This window comes from Sander vitreus, chromosome 16, assembly GCF_031162955.1.
Source record: "Sander vitreus isolate 19-12246 chromosome 16, sanVit1, whole genome shotgun sequence".
Lineage (NCBI taxonomy): Eukaryota > Metazoa > Chordata > Actinopteri > Perciformes > Percidae > Sander > Sander vitreus.
This window is the reverse complement of record NC_135870.1, coordinates 29,945,851-29,961,302: the sequence shown is the minus strand read 5'-3', so window position 1 is coordinate 29,961,302 and position 15,452 is coordinate 29,945,851. Positions and strand designations below refer to the sequence as shown.

Sequence of the window (15,452 nt, the reverse complement as noted above, 5' to 3'; positions counted from 1 at the left end):
AATTGGTCTGTGGTACCTGCCAGCCAATAGGAGGCCCACAGAAGAAAACAACACAATGCAACATACCAAAATGATCAACATAGGCCCATACATGGTGTGTGTCTTGCTTATTTGGCCCCTTTCTGCTGTGTGTAAATGTGTAGGTAGGGCTGGACGATTTATCAAAAATGTATCGACGTCGAAATTCTGAAGCTGTTATCAACTGAGCAACAAAAAAAACGCACTGTCCTTATCAAGGTAAAATGTGCAATTAATCGTGTTTTTGATTTTAGGTCACAGCCCTATGTGTAGGTACTTAGTGCATTGTGCCAAAGTCATGATAACCTGTCCCTGGCTATAACACCTAACTAGTGAGTGATGCAACCTACTAGCAGTCTGTCAGAAGAGGCTGTCAGTCTGCTGTAGTAATGGACTCTGCTGTTGAGGATGGCAGCCTCTGCAGAGACTCTCTCTTGTGGGTCATCACCTACGATATTCCTGGGCTCTACGTGGAAGGGCCTAGAAGAAGCAGACACAAATCATGACATTACTAGCAATCTTCCATCTGTCAAATCATTTTCATAATCAATTAAATGTTTAAGTCACGCAAAAATGCAAAACATTCTTTGTTCCAGCGTCTACAATGTGAGGATTTGCTGCTCTTCTCCGCTTCATATCATTCTAAACTGAATATCTTAAGGCAGAGATGTTAACAAGTCATTTTTTGGAAGTCCAAGTCAAGTCTCAAGTCTTTGAGCTCGAGTCCAAGTCAAGTCTCCAGTCTCTGGCCATCTGATCTGTCCCTAACACTGTATTGTTAAATCTTATGAATTGAAAACATGTCCTGTAGCTCCATCCAGACAGTACAGTATCAACATCAGCTGTAGGATAACTTTATGGGGTCTACTTAACACATCCCTCTAGACCTCTGACCTGGTGAAATATTAACCTAAGGCTGTCACTTCATATGGACACAACTATAAAGATACAATGGGCATGTTCCCAGCATTAGCACAACACTTTGCGATGGTTAGCTTGTTACCTGTGACGATATATGCTAAATATATAGGTATATAGGTATCTAAGATGGCGCCGCAGACGGTCGACTCGGTGTGTCTGTGCGCGTTGTTTTATTTTGTTTTTTGCGATGGTACCCGGATCTCTTTCTCCAGAGAAGAGCTCTTAAACATCAGGGGAACGACGCCAGAGGATTTATTTCCTACTTTTCTTCGCTCTACACTGGAATTTTTGGACATTCTAGTCAAATGTCCGCTCACCTTTGCTCACGCAGCGAAACTTCGGAGGAGAGGGAAACGGGCTGGTGCGTCTCCGCCAGCGAGGATTACGCACATTACCGGGCATATTTCTCTCTAACGTGCGTTCACTGCCCAACAAACTGGAAGAATTACAACTGCTGTTGGGGGGAAACGGGGACTTTTCTTCATCTACTGTTTTGTGCTTCACGGAGACGTGGCTCTGTGAATTAATACCGGACTCTGCGCTGCAGCTGGCAGGCTTCCAACTCTACAGAGCGGACAGAGACACGGACCTCTACGGCAAAACTAAAGGTGGAGGAATCTGTTTCTACATCAACAATTGTCACCTTGGGCTCTGGCAACTAGTAATGGGCATTTTCCCATCGATTTCTGACATTTTATAGACACACAATTGATCATAAAACAATTGAAGGACTGACAATACACAAATACAGACACTTTTTGATTAGTATTGAACCCTAAACATGTCTTGACTGAAGGAATTAGCATACACTAAAACAAACATGCATGTGTGAGTTGCTGGAAGTCGCATTCACGTTTGTGATGCTTTATGTGCTAGAAAGCTAGTTGGTCACTGTGAAATACCTAACTGGATTAAAATTCACAAACGGATAATACTAGGGTGGTGCAAAGACATCTTAGTATTTGCTTGTCAAACACATTCCAGGCCATACGTGTGGAAAGCACCTTATATAAAAAACACTGTCAGAAAAGAGAAACATGCATGGTCTAGGCCAGCTCAGACAACCATGCTGGATCCAAACTTGTGTAAAAGATACTGACACACACACACACACACACACACACACACACACACACACACACACACACACAGTGTAAAACAATAAGGGTCTGCAACAAAGTTAAAGCTTAATTGTGTATGGTTCTTCTCTTATTCTGGTCTTTTCATGATAATAATCCAGATACTTCCATATAAAATGTACTTTAGTATACTGTATGTGGACATGGTAGGAGATACGACATTTCTGAGTAAAAATAATCCAGATCTTATCTTATATTGTTGACTGAGTATTAACTCTCTGCCCATGCTTTTGTATCTGTATCTTTCCTGATGATATTAAACTATCAAAATGTTAAGGCAAATCAGTGAGAACACTTATTTCTCATTATGTGCAGCGAAATACAGGTAAGACATACTCTAGTTGAGAGCTGACAGGTGAGTGTGCAATAATAATAATAATAATAATAATTAGAAAAGACTTTGCTTAGAGGCTTTGACGCAGGACACGGCCTGTAAACAGCAAGGCAGCAGCACACCCGCTCAAAGCAGCGCAGAAGGAACCATCAACCCATGATTAATGGTTCAGAAATGACTACCACAGGGATATCATTGGCCAGCGTCGCCATAAAGCTTGTAGAAGACAGTCGCTCCAGGATTTCACGATCGCAACAATTCCCGCGAATCCAACCAACCACTGTGAAGTCGGTGCGACTCGCAACTTCAACCAATCACAGCAGTCCCATGTGCCAGACTTTGCGTCAGTATGGGACTCAGAGCCACTGACCAAGGGGGAGTGAGAACAGGTTGACGTAACACACGTTCTGATATGAAGACGAGACGTGTGTGACTTAAACGTCTCACATTTACCAACAAAACCAAACTCTAACGTTTTTTCACTCTAAAGTCGCTGAAAGCTGCTGCTGTTTCAATCCTGTCGGCTCTCTGCAGTGGGCGGGGCTGATGCTCAGTTCCCCCCCGCGAAATCCTGGAGGGACTGAGTAGAGCTGCAAAGATTAATCTATTAGTTGTCAACTATTAAATTAATCGTCAGCTATTTGATACTCAATCGGTTTGAGTCATTTTTATGAAAAGAAAAAGTCAAACTTCTGATGTCAGCTTGTTAAATTGTGAATATGTTTCTCCTCTGTGACAGGAAACTGACGATCCTTGAGTTGGGGACAAAACAAGACAACAACGATCAGTAAATAGAACCCCAAAACCTTATTCACATTTTATTCTGCTTTCATGCCATAGTTTTGCCACACTGCCTCAAATAACACACAGCGGACTGGAGTAGAGTTTTTTTATTTTCATTTTATTATGTATATATTTATCCCTATATTTTAACATGCACTATTTTATGTCTTATGTCTTTAGGGTTTCTTTTTTTAGTTATTTTTTATTATTTGGATTATATGTATTTATACAACTTTAATTAGAATTGTTCAGAACAGCAGCTTGTCCTCCCCAATGTTTGTTCCTTCACCGAGACGCACTCCTATTGTTGTCGTCGTTGCTACGGTGAGCTGGGAAATTGGTGAGTTGAGTCCTATCCAATAATCAGAGGTGTGGTGCATCTAATTCTTTCCAAAAGATCCGGTGGGTAAAGAACCACAACCAACCACTCCATTGTGAGTTTCCCCGTTATGGGAATGAGAAAGGATTTTGAATCCAAAAACCAAATAGCAGTCACAGTCCTCGCACAACAGCATCACTGTTGCACTGGGTGACACGTGCCTTTGTCACTAGTGAACACACACATACTGTAGTGTATTTTAGGGATAGAGTGATTATCGGCCTCGGCCGATTTATCGGGCCGTTTTTTAGCAGTTTGCAGATTATCTGTTGTGTTTTATTTGGCTGATAACTGATAAAGTTAATGAATTAAAAAGTGGTCTACTTTGGCTCCTCTACAGCTCTGTGTCCGTCCCTCTGCTTCAGATTCACTCACCACAGAGTCTGACTTCATCTCCCCCCCCCCACAACACTATCTGACTCTCTGTTACTGGGGGTTATGTTGAAAGTTTCTAATTCATTACATAATTGCTCAACGCATTTAAACTAAGTTTTGTGCTGGAGTTTGTAACATTCCAAATATTTTAATTTTTGAATAGTCACATTTGCTTAGGAAGGTTCCTCACGGAGTGAAATGACCCGGAAAGTAGTTAAGTGGCTGCCCATGATAAGAGCCGTTTGAATAGTCTAAGTGATAAGGAGAGGTTCTTCAATGCTTCCTTTGTTACCTCCTTTAGCATAGGATACACTGGACCATCCTTTATGAAAGGAAAGGAGATAATGCCGTCCCACAAGCCCTTGCGGCAGCAACATTTAAAGCGACGCGTCACCATTTGGCCGTTTATAATCAGAATATTAAGGTGCACAGTAGCGCCAGCAGCCGTAATCCTGTACGCACCGTGCTTACATTTTATTCTCTGTGAGACATTGCAACCCATCCAATATGAATGTACTTTACGGCACTGTTTGAGTGGATTAATAAACCGGTTAATGTGAGACCTTTACTCTCGTCTGTGAATGAATGGATCGCTGAATCAAAGTTACGCAGCGCAACAGACACTGGTGTATTTAGAGCCCGAGCAGCGTCTGAAACAAGTTACCTGTTCGCCCCCTGGCCCGCCCCATGTTTTGTTGAAAGTCACTACAGATATCTTACTACATTAATTTGACCATGTGTAACAGTAGGAATATATGTATGTGCGGATCGGCTCTGAAGGCATCTGAATTAAATAATTACCTTAAATCATCCACCCAAACAAGTTATTCATTACTGCCCCTTTGCAGTCCCTGTAGGCTATTGCTTTTTAAATGATGTACTGTAGGGATGTATCAGTGTTTTCTTCAAATATTTACTGTAATGATGAGAGAGGCTGCTTTCAGTATCTGTAAACGTTTCCAAGCTAATATCGTGGGACATTTAAACAGCAAAACTGTAGTTATAAACTTGACAGAGAAAACATAACTTTTGTCTTCTGAAATAATCAATGGAGTTACGCTGCTGACTGCTGTCCTCATGCGTTAAAGTGCACAGTGTTTACAGTTAAAACAATATTATACTCATTAATAATGTATTTCTTCAGCCTGGTCTCACAGAATTCCGTGAAATGATCACGAACTGCACATTACGTGGTGGTGGCACGGAATGTGTGAAAATTCTGTGTGGCCACCACGGAAAACAATGCCAAAGTAAAGTCAACGAGAAGATGACGTAGCATTAAGAGCGACAATGGTAGCGAGTAGTATGAAAGCCTGAAAATCTGCGTAAGGAGGTTGGTTGGGGGGGTGGTTGGGTCAAACAACACAGGACTTTCACCCAGGAGACCGGGGATCGTGTCCCGCGTGTCCAAATGTCGCGTATTTCTTTTCCTATACCCAACCCGTTGTTCTTTTCCTAAACTCAACCCGTCCTCTGTCTACGGCCGCCCCCGTCACGGACTTTTAAGGGGCCGTGTTAATTTCAAGGAATTCTTCCGTGGGCCCATCACTGAATTTTCAGCGATTCCGTGACACTGCCACAGATTTTGAGTTAAGGGGCCGTGTTCATTTCACGGAATTCTGTGAGATCAGGTTGATTTCCTTTCACCAACCCGCAACCATCTAACCCTTATATAATATGTACAGTACATTCGTAGGCCTTACACGTTCTGCTTATCTTGCATCCATTCAACAATTATTTTAATACAATAAATATGAGTGGGCGTGCATGAGCAACTAACGATGATAATACATCGTAGAAAAAAGCACCAAAAAAGGTCGAAAAACGTGAACATTGGAGAAAAAAAACCTTTGGAAAAATCACCAAAAAAACGTTTGAAAAAGCGCCAGAAAACATCGGAAATAGCAACAAAAACATAGGAAAAACACGGCATTGTGAGCTAACGTTACGTACAGAGTAACGTTAGTACAGGGGGAGTGACAGGCTGCGGCTGGAAATTGGAAGAAGGATGGGAAATAGTTTTAACACGACTTTAAAATCCACATCCATCGAGCCAAAATGCTTATGTTATCATTAGTTAGCTCGTTCTGGTTTCCGAACTGTGTCACGAGTTATAGACCCTTTGCAAACATGTGACCACGCCCACGTGACGACGCCATGACGGACGGCGGAAGCACAGGCTAAACAGTAGTAGATGAGCGGAAAGTTTCATAGTTTCAATCAGTTTGAAATACATAACACTAAATAAACTGTATTTATGGCTTTACGGCTTCTTCTATTGAACAACAAGTTGTCGGGGCCGTTATTGGTCGAGGTAGGGCATCTGGTAGGTGCTCACAAAGAGCAGTATTTGGAGAAGTTGGAGATAGCAGGATTGGATACCGAAAACGGGGTATCCCCATATACAGGTACACGATGCTACGCTAACGGCGGGGGGAGGTACCTCATAATGGCAAAGATAATACATCAATCTAGGGTTTATTTTGTATTAACATCTATTCTTTACTTAAGTAAAGATTTATATAACACGTAGCCCATGTATTTAGGGGACATGGTCGGTCGTGGCTACACACATACCGTTGTTCTCTGGGTGTGCCAATGCAACTTCCTAGCTAATGGATGCCTGAACACATCCCAGCTCTGGGAAGTGCAGTCATTAATTATATTAATACTATCACACGTTAATCCATGCAGTAAATCACGGAGTGTATATGATCAGTAGTAACCACACATAATTGTAACATCTAGCCATCTTCTTATCTGTGATTATATTCACTGTAGCCTATGTTAAGATTTGACCAGTGGATATTACAACGCGATGGGCAGCAGCTAGCTCGCCAGCTAGCCGGGGTAGGAGCGCCGCAGACCCTCAATTAACTTGTTTTTTTGGCCTTTTTGAAACCAGTTTCCGTACCATGTCATCTTTAATTTAACCGATATTTTTGTATGTGTGTTAAGTTAAATGATCAAGGGAACAGTTTTCTTTTTTGGATATGTAGCTAGGTCAGTGAATAACCGATGTTAGTTATGTGGGTCATCATCGGGTTGGTCCTGTTAGCAGGAACAGCTGGTTAGCACGGCAGCTAGCTGGTAGAGGATCATTTTATTTATCACTCATTTAAAACAGAAAGGCAATACATACACATGCTTGTGTTGGTGAGGATTACTCTGCAGATTGTGAATGTGAGAACACAAACGAAAACGTACGAGTTTAGCTTGCCGTCCGTCTACATAGAATGGACCAACAGATCCCGTGTCTCTGGACGGAGACCAGTGAAGGATATTAGAATCACTCTCCCGGTGATGGCTGAGCGTTACTGAGCAGCCTCCAACTGAGAGAGACGACGTAGATGTAACGTGAGCAACCTGTCTGAAAGTTGGAAGTCTTCTGGTAGCTGTGCCAAGAGAAATCTCAATCATTCCCAATCTAGCAGAGACGGAGAGCGTAGGTATATGTAAGGAGATAACATAGACACAGGCTAATTATTGATCACTACAAATGATAGTTAACATTAGTAATTACACTTAAACAGCTAATGGAAGTCCAAACTGCCTGCGAGCTTCTCCTGTACTATACGGTAACTCCTCTACTATGAGACAGGAAGTCTCGTGGTTATGACACAATTGTTAGCCTATTGTTATAAAAACATCTGCTACGGAGCCATAACGTGAGCTACAAGGTAATGGAGCCTTTTATACATGGTGTAATTCACAAATTATACAGGCCAGGCCAAGCCTCGATGCTTTTGTAATTGCCTGCGCTGTGCTGCCCTGCCCAGAAAAGAAAAAGAAAGACTCTAAGCCTTGATGACCAAGAAGACTAGACTGACAAGAAAAGGGAGAAAATGTTTGGTTTGTGAGCGACAAGGACAAAAGACAGGATGTGTTCATGTCTCATGGCCACGGTCTGTGGTAATCTGCATGCACATGTGCACGCAATAAAAGGCACACACAACCAGGTAGCATGGGTTAGGCTTACGCACACAAGTCAGCAGTCTAAATATTAGTCATTATAAAGTCATGATCTGCAGGCAAACATCAAACTCACAGAACGTTCTTTTAAATTCTAGTCATGTTTCCAGAGTTTCTATTGATTCCACAAATACAATGCTGGAAAATGCTGCACAAGACATCTACAAACTCCCATTTTAGGTAATGGAGCAGCAATAAGAATTACGGCATTCTGGGTTCGGGTGTTTACCGAGTGCTGAGGCTGTTTGAAATGTTTTCGATACAACTGCCAATATGATAGTTAATAGAGTTTCAGTCCCGACGTTAAAGCTATTAGGGCTGCAACTACCGGTTATTTTAATACTCGATTAATCTATCGATTATTTTCTCAGTGATCGAGTAGTTGTTTGGTCTATAAAATGTCAGAAAATGGTGAAAAATGTCGACCAGCGCAACATGACGTCCTCAAATGTCTTGTTTTGTCCACAACTCAAAGATATTCAGTTTACTGTCACAGAGGAGTGAAGAAACTAGAACATATTCACATTTAAAAACATGGAACCACAAAAAAAATGTTCATAAAAAAAGGACTCAAACCGATTAAAATCGGATTATTTAAAAATAGTTGGCGAATAATTTAATAGTTGACAACGAGCCTAAGCGATTCATCTTTGCAGATCTCAAAGCTATACTTTAATCATACTCTACCTTACTTTGAGAAATATAAACAGACCTTTCTTTCATCAATATGTGTTGTCTAAATGCAAGAACATTGGGCCCCTGGTTAGCTCACCTGGTAGCTCACCGGGTGCCCATATATAGAGGTTGACTCCTCGACGCAGCGGCTGCAAGTTTGACTCCGACCTGCGGCCCTTTGCTGCATGTCATTCCCCTTCTCTCTCCCCTTTCAAGTCTAAGCTTTCCTGTCCAAATAAAGGCCTAAAAATGCCCAAACAATAATCTTTAAATGCAAGAATATGGTCTATATAAAATAACAAATAAGTAGTATACACATAGGTATATCCAGCCCTGCACAGTACAAATATATAGTTTCAATGATGGGATGTGATGTGCAGAATCTTTCCATTTGCTGCTCACTGTTTCCACATGATACCATCTTGAGTGGCCTCAGTTTTGTGCCCCTGTTGTAAGAGGTAGTTGGATTTACTTAAGAGAGCAGAGGATTTATACTGTAGCAGACCAGGTCAAGGAAACAGGACTGCAGGCCAACGTCTGAGAGGTTGAGACACCGGACAAATAAACAACGGACAAATAGAGTCTTTAAACGCTTCAGATGTAAAGTTATTCGCTGTCAAAGTGACGTCAAAATGAATGGCAGTCAATGGGATGCTAACGGGGGGTGATCGCTTTGTAGCATCAAAATGGCGCCATAGGAGGTTCGAGCTCTGAAGCGAAGCTTACCCCTTATCCGTCTACAGCATAGCTCTTCCGCCGTCCGTCATGGCGTTCATAATTCGCGCGAGTGGATCGTGATGTCACGTGCAAAGGGTCTATAGGAGCTTAGCTGGGAGCTTCATGGAGACAGCTGAAGTTAATGTTAGCTGTCCTACAGCTGTCAGAGTTAGCTTAGCTGGGAGCTTCATGGAGACAGCTAAAGTTAATGTTAGCTGTCCTACAGCTGTCAGAGTTAGCTTAGCTGGGAGCTTCATGGAGACAGCTAAAGTTAATGTTAGCTGTCCTACAGCTGTCAGAGTTAGCTTAGCTGGGAGCTTCATGGAGACAGCTAAAGTTAATGTTAGCTGTCCTACAGCTGTCAGAGTTAGCTTAGCTGGGAGCTTCATGGAGACAGCTAAAGTTAATGTTAGCTGCCCTTGAGCATTAAATATTCAAATATTATTCGAATATTTAAAAAAATAACAAATGAAATTCAAATGGTATTATAGAGGAAGACTGACAGCTCTACTGTAGAACAACATGAACCTGTGTGCAACTGCACAGGAGACACTGATTATTCTCTGTCACGTGCACACAAGCATACTGCAGTGCCAGGAAGTAATGTGTATTGATTGGTGTAGTGTTTCAGTGTAATCTACCTTTTAGCCTTAAAGTCCAGTGAGTCTGTGTAGTAGCTCTCTCCAGTCTGCTCGGAGCTCAGCAGAGGCCGGCTGTCGTCCTCCATGGCCGCTGACATTCACCTACAGCCTCTCAACTCTCATCACCTGACTGGGAGGAAAATACAGTATGTTGTAAAATCTAATCAGTGACTGTCACACGGCAACCATAAAACATTATTTGTGAAGTGCAATATGCTGTATGTAGTAACATCAGTGGGCTGGGTATCGCCACTGATTTCCCAAATCAATTCACAAGGTTGATTACATTTCCGATTCGATTTCTGATTTGGGATATTTCAGTTGCCAAACCAATTTTGCTTGGATACGAAAGAGATTCTACAATTGTATGAGGTTCCCTCTCACCTGCTGCATTATTAAAATGATCAATGTTTACCTTTAAATTAGTCCCTTTCCGACTGGAGGGATTTTTGCAGTTCCTAGAACATAACATTCCTAGAACCCCTTCTTTTCTCGTGTTCTGACTGGACCAATTTGGGGATTATTAAGTTCCTCTGGCCACAGTTCCTGTAACTCTTTCATCTCCTACTTCAGGGCAGGGTCTTTCCCTTTTCCGCATCTTTTTAATATTGTATTAACATCACTGTTTAGCATGCCTTCTACTTTTGTAAACAGGTCTTAAGTTTATCTTTGCACAATAAAGTTTGCTGTGTTGTGTTTTACTTTGATATAAATAAAATATTTAATAGAAAAGTGGGTTACTACAGTTATTTGTACATGCACACATGAAGGTAGGCCTACCTGCTTGATTGATGGCTGTGTTATAATAAATATAACATATATTTATATAATATAAAATATAACACAGCCATCTAATCACACCTGTTGACATTCTTCCGATTTTTTTTGTGTTGTCATCACAAAAGGTCTGCACTGGCATTCAGACAACTTTGTCTGAACTCCCTTACCCCTCCTACCACTTCCTACGGCCACTTGGCCAGTGCGAATGCAAATAGAAACCGGTTTTGGGGGAGAGTGGTTAGTAGGACTGTTTAGAAGCGGACTGTTCCTATAACTACGTTCCTGTAACTCCTTGGTCACACACACACACACACACACACACGGTTGGTATCTATCTCGTGAACACCATTACACAATCGCACATTAAAAAGTGCTATAAAAACATGTTATATTCTGAATACAATGTTGAGTCCCGACCCGACTCTTAGCAAACAAGAGATTGCGCCTGCTTTAGAAAGTTAACTAGTCGCAAGTTTGCAGTAAAATGCAGTTGGGTTGTCGAGGTCAAAACACTATATAGCAGCTGTGAATCAAATAAACGTATTATAAATGATGTTATGTCATTTTTTAGTCTTACACTGAATGTTTGCTGCTTCAATCCAGATGAGTATTGACAAGTATTTTCATTAGTATGAGGACCAGCCTGAACCGGAGGTATCAGTCTGAAACCGAGCTCAACAGTCCCACCAGTGGAATTAGTTATGTTATTAATTTGTTTACAATATTTTCAGGCTTCAACCAGTGAAAGACAGAGTCAGGGAGAGAAAAGAGAGAGATTGGTTAGGCATTGAAGTAGGAGAGGACAGCATCCAACAGCATGTCCTCCTCAGTTTTTGGTACTTGATTGTTACGAAAATAAGTATTTCATGCTATACTAGGCACTAGATATTAGGCGTTTCCAAACTATCGGTATCGGCATTTATAATGGCCGTTAAATGAAAATTTAAAATAAAATAAAAATGGACAAAACCCCCTTCAACCATGTTCTGAGTGTTGGCGTTGCAGTCTGTCCACCAGAGAACGCTCTACAACCTCCCTGTTGGCTGATTTTTGTTGTTATTGTGTTTTTGTTCAAAGGACTTTAAATTTCATATCTTAAGTTTGTATTTTCATACATTTTATTTATCAGAACTTTAATATATTTTGATGTTCCTCTGTTCTGTTGGTACAATAAAACAAACACGTTTATTTTTAAACTGCATTATCATATTATTTTAACTACAAATAACTGTGTTAGGGAAATCTGTTTATGTTTTGTTACGCATTTCTGGATTTTTTGTTTTCTAAATATATATATCGCCCGATAAATCGGAATATCGGATTTTTAAATCACCTAATATTTGTATCGATATCAGCCTTAAAAATCCTTTATTGGTCTATTGATTTTCTTTCTGAGGTAAACATTCATCACTCACTCAGTAATCTCCAGTGGGTAATACAGCACCGTAAAGAGAAGAGCTTTAGGACAGCAGGTGTGGTAAAACACTACCGCGTTAGTCCAAAGGGGACGCCAGAATCACCACAGACTGAAAGTTACATATAGACACTTTAAGTAAGTACTAATACCACACTGTAAAAAATACTGTTACAGTAAAAGTCCTGCATTGAAAATGTAACTTAAGGTGCAATATGATATACAGTATATTTACTGTATTAAATTAAAAAAAATGACCCCAATGTGTCATCAGATATTAAGGAAACATGCTAAATTGACAATGCTAATGCTAGGATTTTCTGCTTTTGAAATGTCCGTTTGTGTTTTGGCCTGTGTGTTGGTATCAACTGCCCAATTTGACAGCCAGCCCGGGTTGCCAGATATACCTGTAAAAACGCAAACCCAGCGCGCTACAGCTGTAATGTTAGTACAGAAATGGAAGCAGCAAACAAACGAACAGGATCAACGGAGATAGATTCTACCCCACCTAAAGAAATCGGCATGTTTTCTAACTTGTTGCGTGACCAAAGACGAGATGTATTTGAAAGATGGAGACAGCTTAGAGCCCAAAAGGACGCAGAGTTGGCTAATTTCCTCCTGAACAGGTAAGCATTAGCTTCAGGCTAATTTATCACGGCTAGAAGGGACGGGCATTTTATGTCATTTCAACATTTGTGTGCTCACATTGAATTATATAAGAGTACTTGAGTTAGTGACTCGCAAAAACAATTGAGACACAGCCAGTGAAGTGGTCCTGACTGGTGCTGGCTAACACCGCCATGCTAACACGCCATAACTGCTAACGTTACCGGAGCACCAGGCAAGCGGGCCACAGCCGTTTACAACCACCTTGACAGACCTATGACAGAAACCGCAAGTTTGACTTCCTCCTAATAGAAACATGCAATTTACACCACCGTGTAGCCTGTTTAGCTGCAGTGGCCGACCAACAGGGAGTCATTTTAAGCCAAGAAAGTGGGTCGTGAGTTTGCGATTGTTGCTTTTTAGTAGGGGTTTAGTGGGGTAGAGAGGACAGCGAGGTAGTTGTACTTTGAGCGGTTCTTGCTGTAATTTTAAGCCAAGAAAGTGTGTCTGTCAGTCATGTAGAGAGGACGGAGAGGTAGTGGTGTTCAGCTGTTGTTGCAGTCATTTCTAAAGTGTGTCTGTCAGTCGGGTACAGAGCTCCGCGTGAGCACATGCTTGTATGACTGTCAACATAACCAGCGTTAGCTACTCCGCTGCGCTGTGGCGTAATGTCTGGCTATGTGAGACTAGCGTCTAGCAACATTATTGGATGCTGCTTTCTCAACCTGGCAACCTCCGTGAACTTTGATTCTGGGGAAGGGGGGAAGGGGGGGAGGGGGAGACAACTCCCTCCAGTATTTTAAGTTTGGACTCCGGTAACTATTTTAAACGCTAGCTGTGAATATTACATATTGCACCTTTAAGTAAAACTCTAAGTATCATCAGGAAAATGTACATACAAGTATTAAAAAAGTAAAAGTACTCACACAAATCCTCACATTTGAGTGTTTAATAAGCTAATCCTTTCAGCTGGACATGTAGGCCGTTTTATTGTATACACTTTTTTTCTGTGCAGAAATCTTAATGTGTAAAGTAACTAAAGCTGTCAGAGACACTTCAGAGAGAAATATTGTACGATTTAGTACTATATATCTCTCTGAAATGTAGCGGAGTAGAAGTAGAAAGTGGCATGAAAAGAAAAGACTCAGTACAGTACTTCAGTAGGCTACATGTACATTCCACCACTGACATTAACCTGATATTTCACTGACATGTTTTATCTTAGAAACAATATTATTTGCTACCTGTATTAACATGATGTAGGGTGGTGATACTCTAAGCTGACTCATACACAGATATGACAATGAAGCTTGTCCTCTTCCTCACCCCAGTAATGGAGTCTACATACAGCTACTACTTTAGCAGTGACATCAGATAACCTCAGACAAGGTACGTGACACCACAAATAAACCCCTGCACCAAGTAACGTTACAAACCCTGTGTTTAAACGGACAGGGTTCAATCATATGGACTGTCTGAGGTGTTGACTTAAAGATAGCATCCTTTTAAAAAAAACCTACTCCTGTGATACTGTAAGAAACGTACGGAGATAACGTTCACGTGAAATGGAGGCTGTAATGATTCAGCTAACTTAAGCAAAGGGTGTAACGTTAACGTTATTCTTACCGTATGGCGACTTTCTTTTCCCCTTTGTTCCCAATTTTGCCTGAAGTAGATTCACGTTACGTTACCTGACTGAGTTCAGGTGAAAAACTACACACAGACTAACGTTACTAGGTTGAATGGCACGCCTTAATTAACTTTGGACAATGTCTTCCCCTGCTGTCATTTTAGCATGCTCAACATGATAGCATTAGCTCCAATTCTTACCAGAGTGTGCAGTGAAGTGCTCCTTCCTGTCCTCAGCTCATCTCAGGTTTGCTCTGTCAGCAAATGTTCAGCAAGTCAGACGAACGTGACTTCAAAAAAAAAACCAGACGTCAACACAAGGCGGCGGATGCTGCAATACTGTTCTTCTCTATAATGTTACTCCAAAAAAATAAATATAGGCCTACAGAAGACGCTATCTAAATAACAGCTAACTGTTACTGGCAACCCAGTCCGAATGAAGACGAAATGCTAAGTTGAAAGTATATTTCGCCCTGATGAGCTGTGCCTGTTGTTGTTATTGATGAATGGTCCTTGTCTTCTTCATTTAACGACGGGCTACAAACCAACGTTTAGGTGTATGCCGCCACCTACTGTATCGGAGTATGTAACAACATGATCCTGTTAAGATCACATTCTAATGGAGAGAGAGACACAAATAAATACATATATATATATATATATATATATATATATATATATATATATATATATATATATATATATATATATATATATATATATATATAGAGAGAGAGAGAGAGAGAGAGAGAGACACACACACACACACAAATATATAGAGAGAGAGACACAAATAAATACATACATATATATATATATATATATATATATATATAGAGAGAGAGAGAGAGAGAGAGACACACACAAATATATATATATATATATAGAGAGAGAGACACACAAATAAATACATATATATATATATATATATATATAGAGAGAGAGAGAGAGAGAGAGAGACACACACACACAAATATATATATATATATATATATATAGAGAGAGAGAGAGAGAGAGAGAGAGAGAGAGACACAAATAAATACATATATATATATATATATATATAGAG

General features: G+C 40.7%; 1 protein-coding gene across 3 annotated transcripts in view; it reads right to left on the bottom strand.

Annotated features, from left to right (window-relative positions):
* The window catches only part of slc38a9 (solute carrier family 38 member 9), a 37,720-nt gene extending 22,818 nt beyond the window's left edge, over positions 1-14,902 (bottom strand). The window contains exons 1-3 of one of the 3 annotated variants that reach the window (XM_078271372.1): positions 14,585-14,902; positions 9,955-10,084; positions 369-498 (exon numbers count right to left, since the gene is read on the bottom strand). In XM_078271372.1, the coding sequence (XP_078127498.1) occupies positions 369-498; positions 9,955-10,052 (228 nt within the window). In that variant the 5' untranslated portion in view covers positions 10,053-10,084; positions 14,585-14,902. The other 2 variants (XM_078271374.1, XM_078271373.1) reach the window with 2 other exon arrangements.
* Positions 14,903-15,452: the final 550 nt, after the last annotated feature.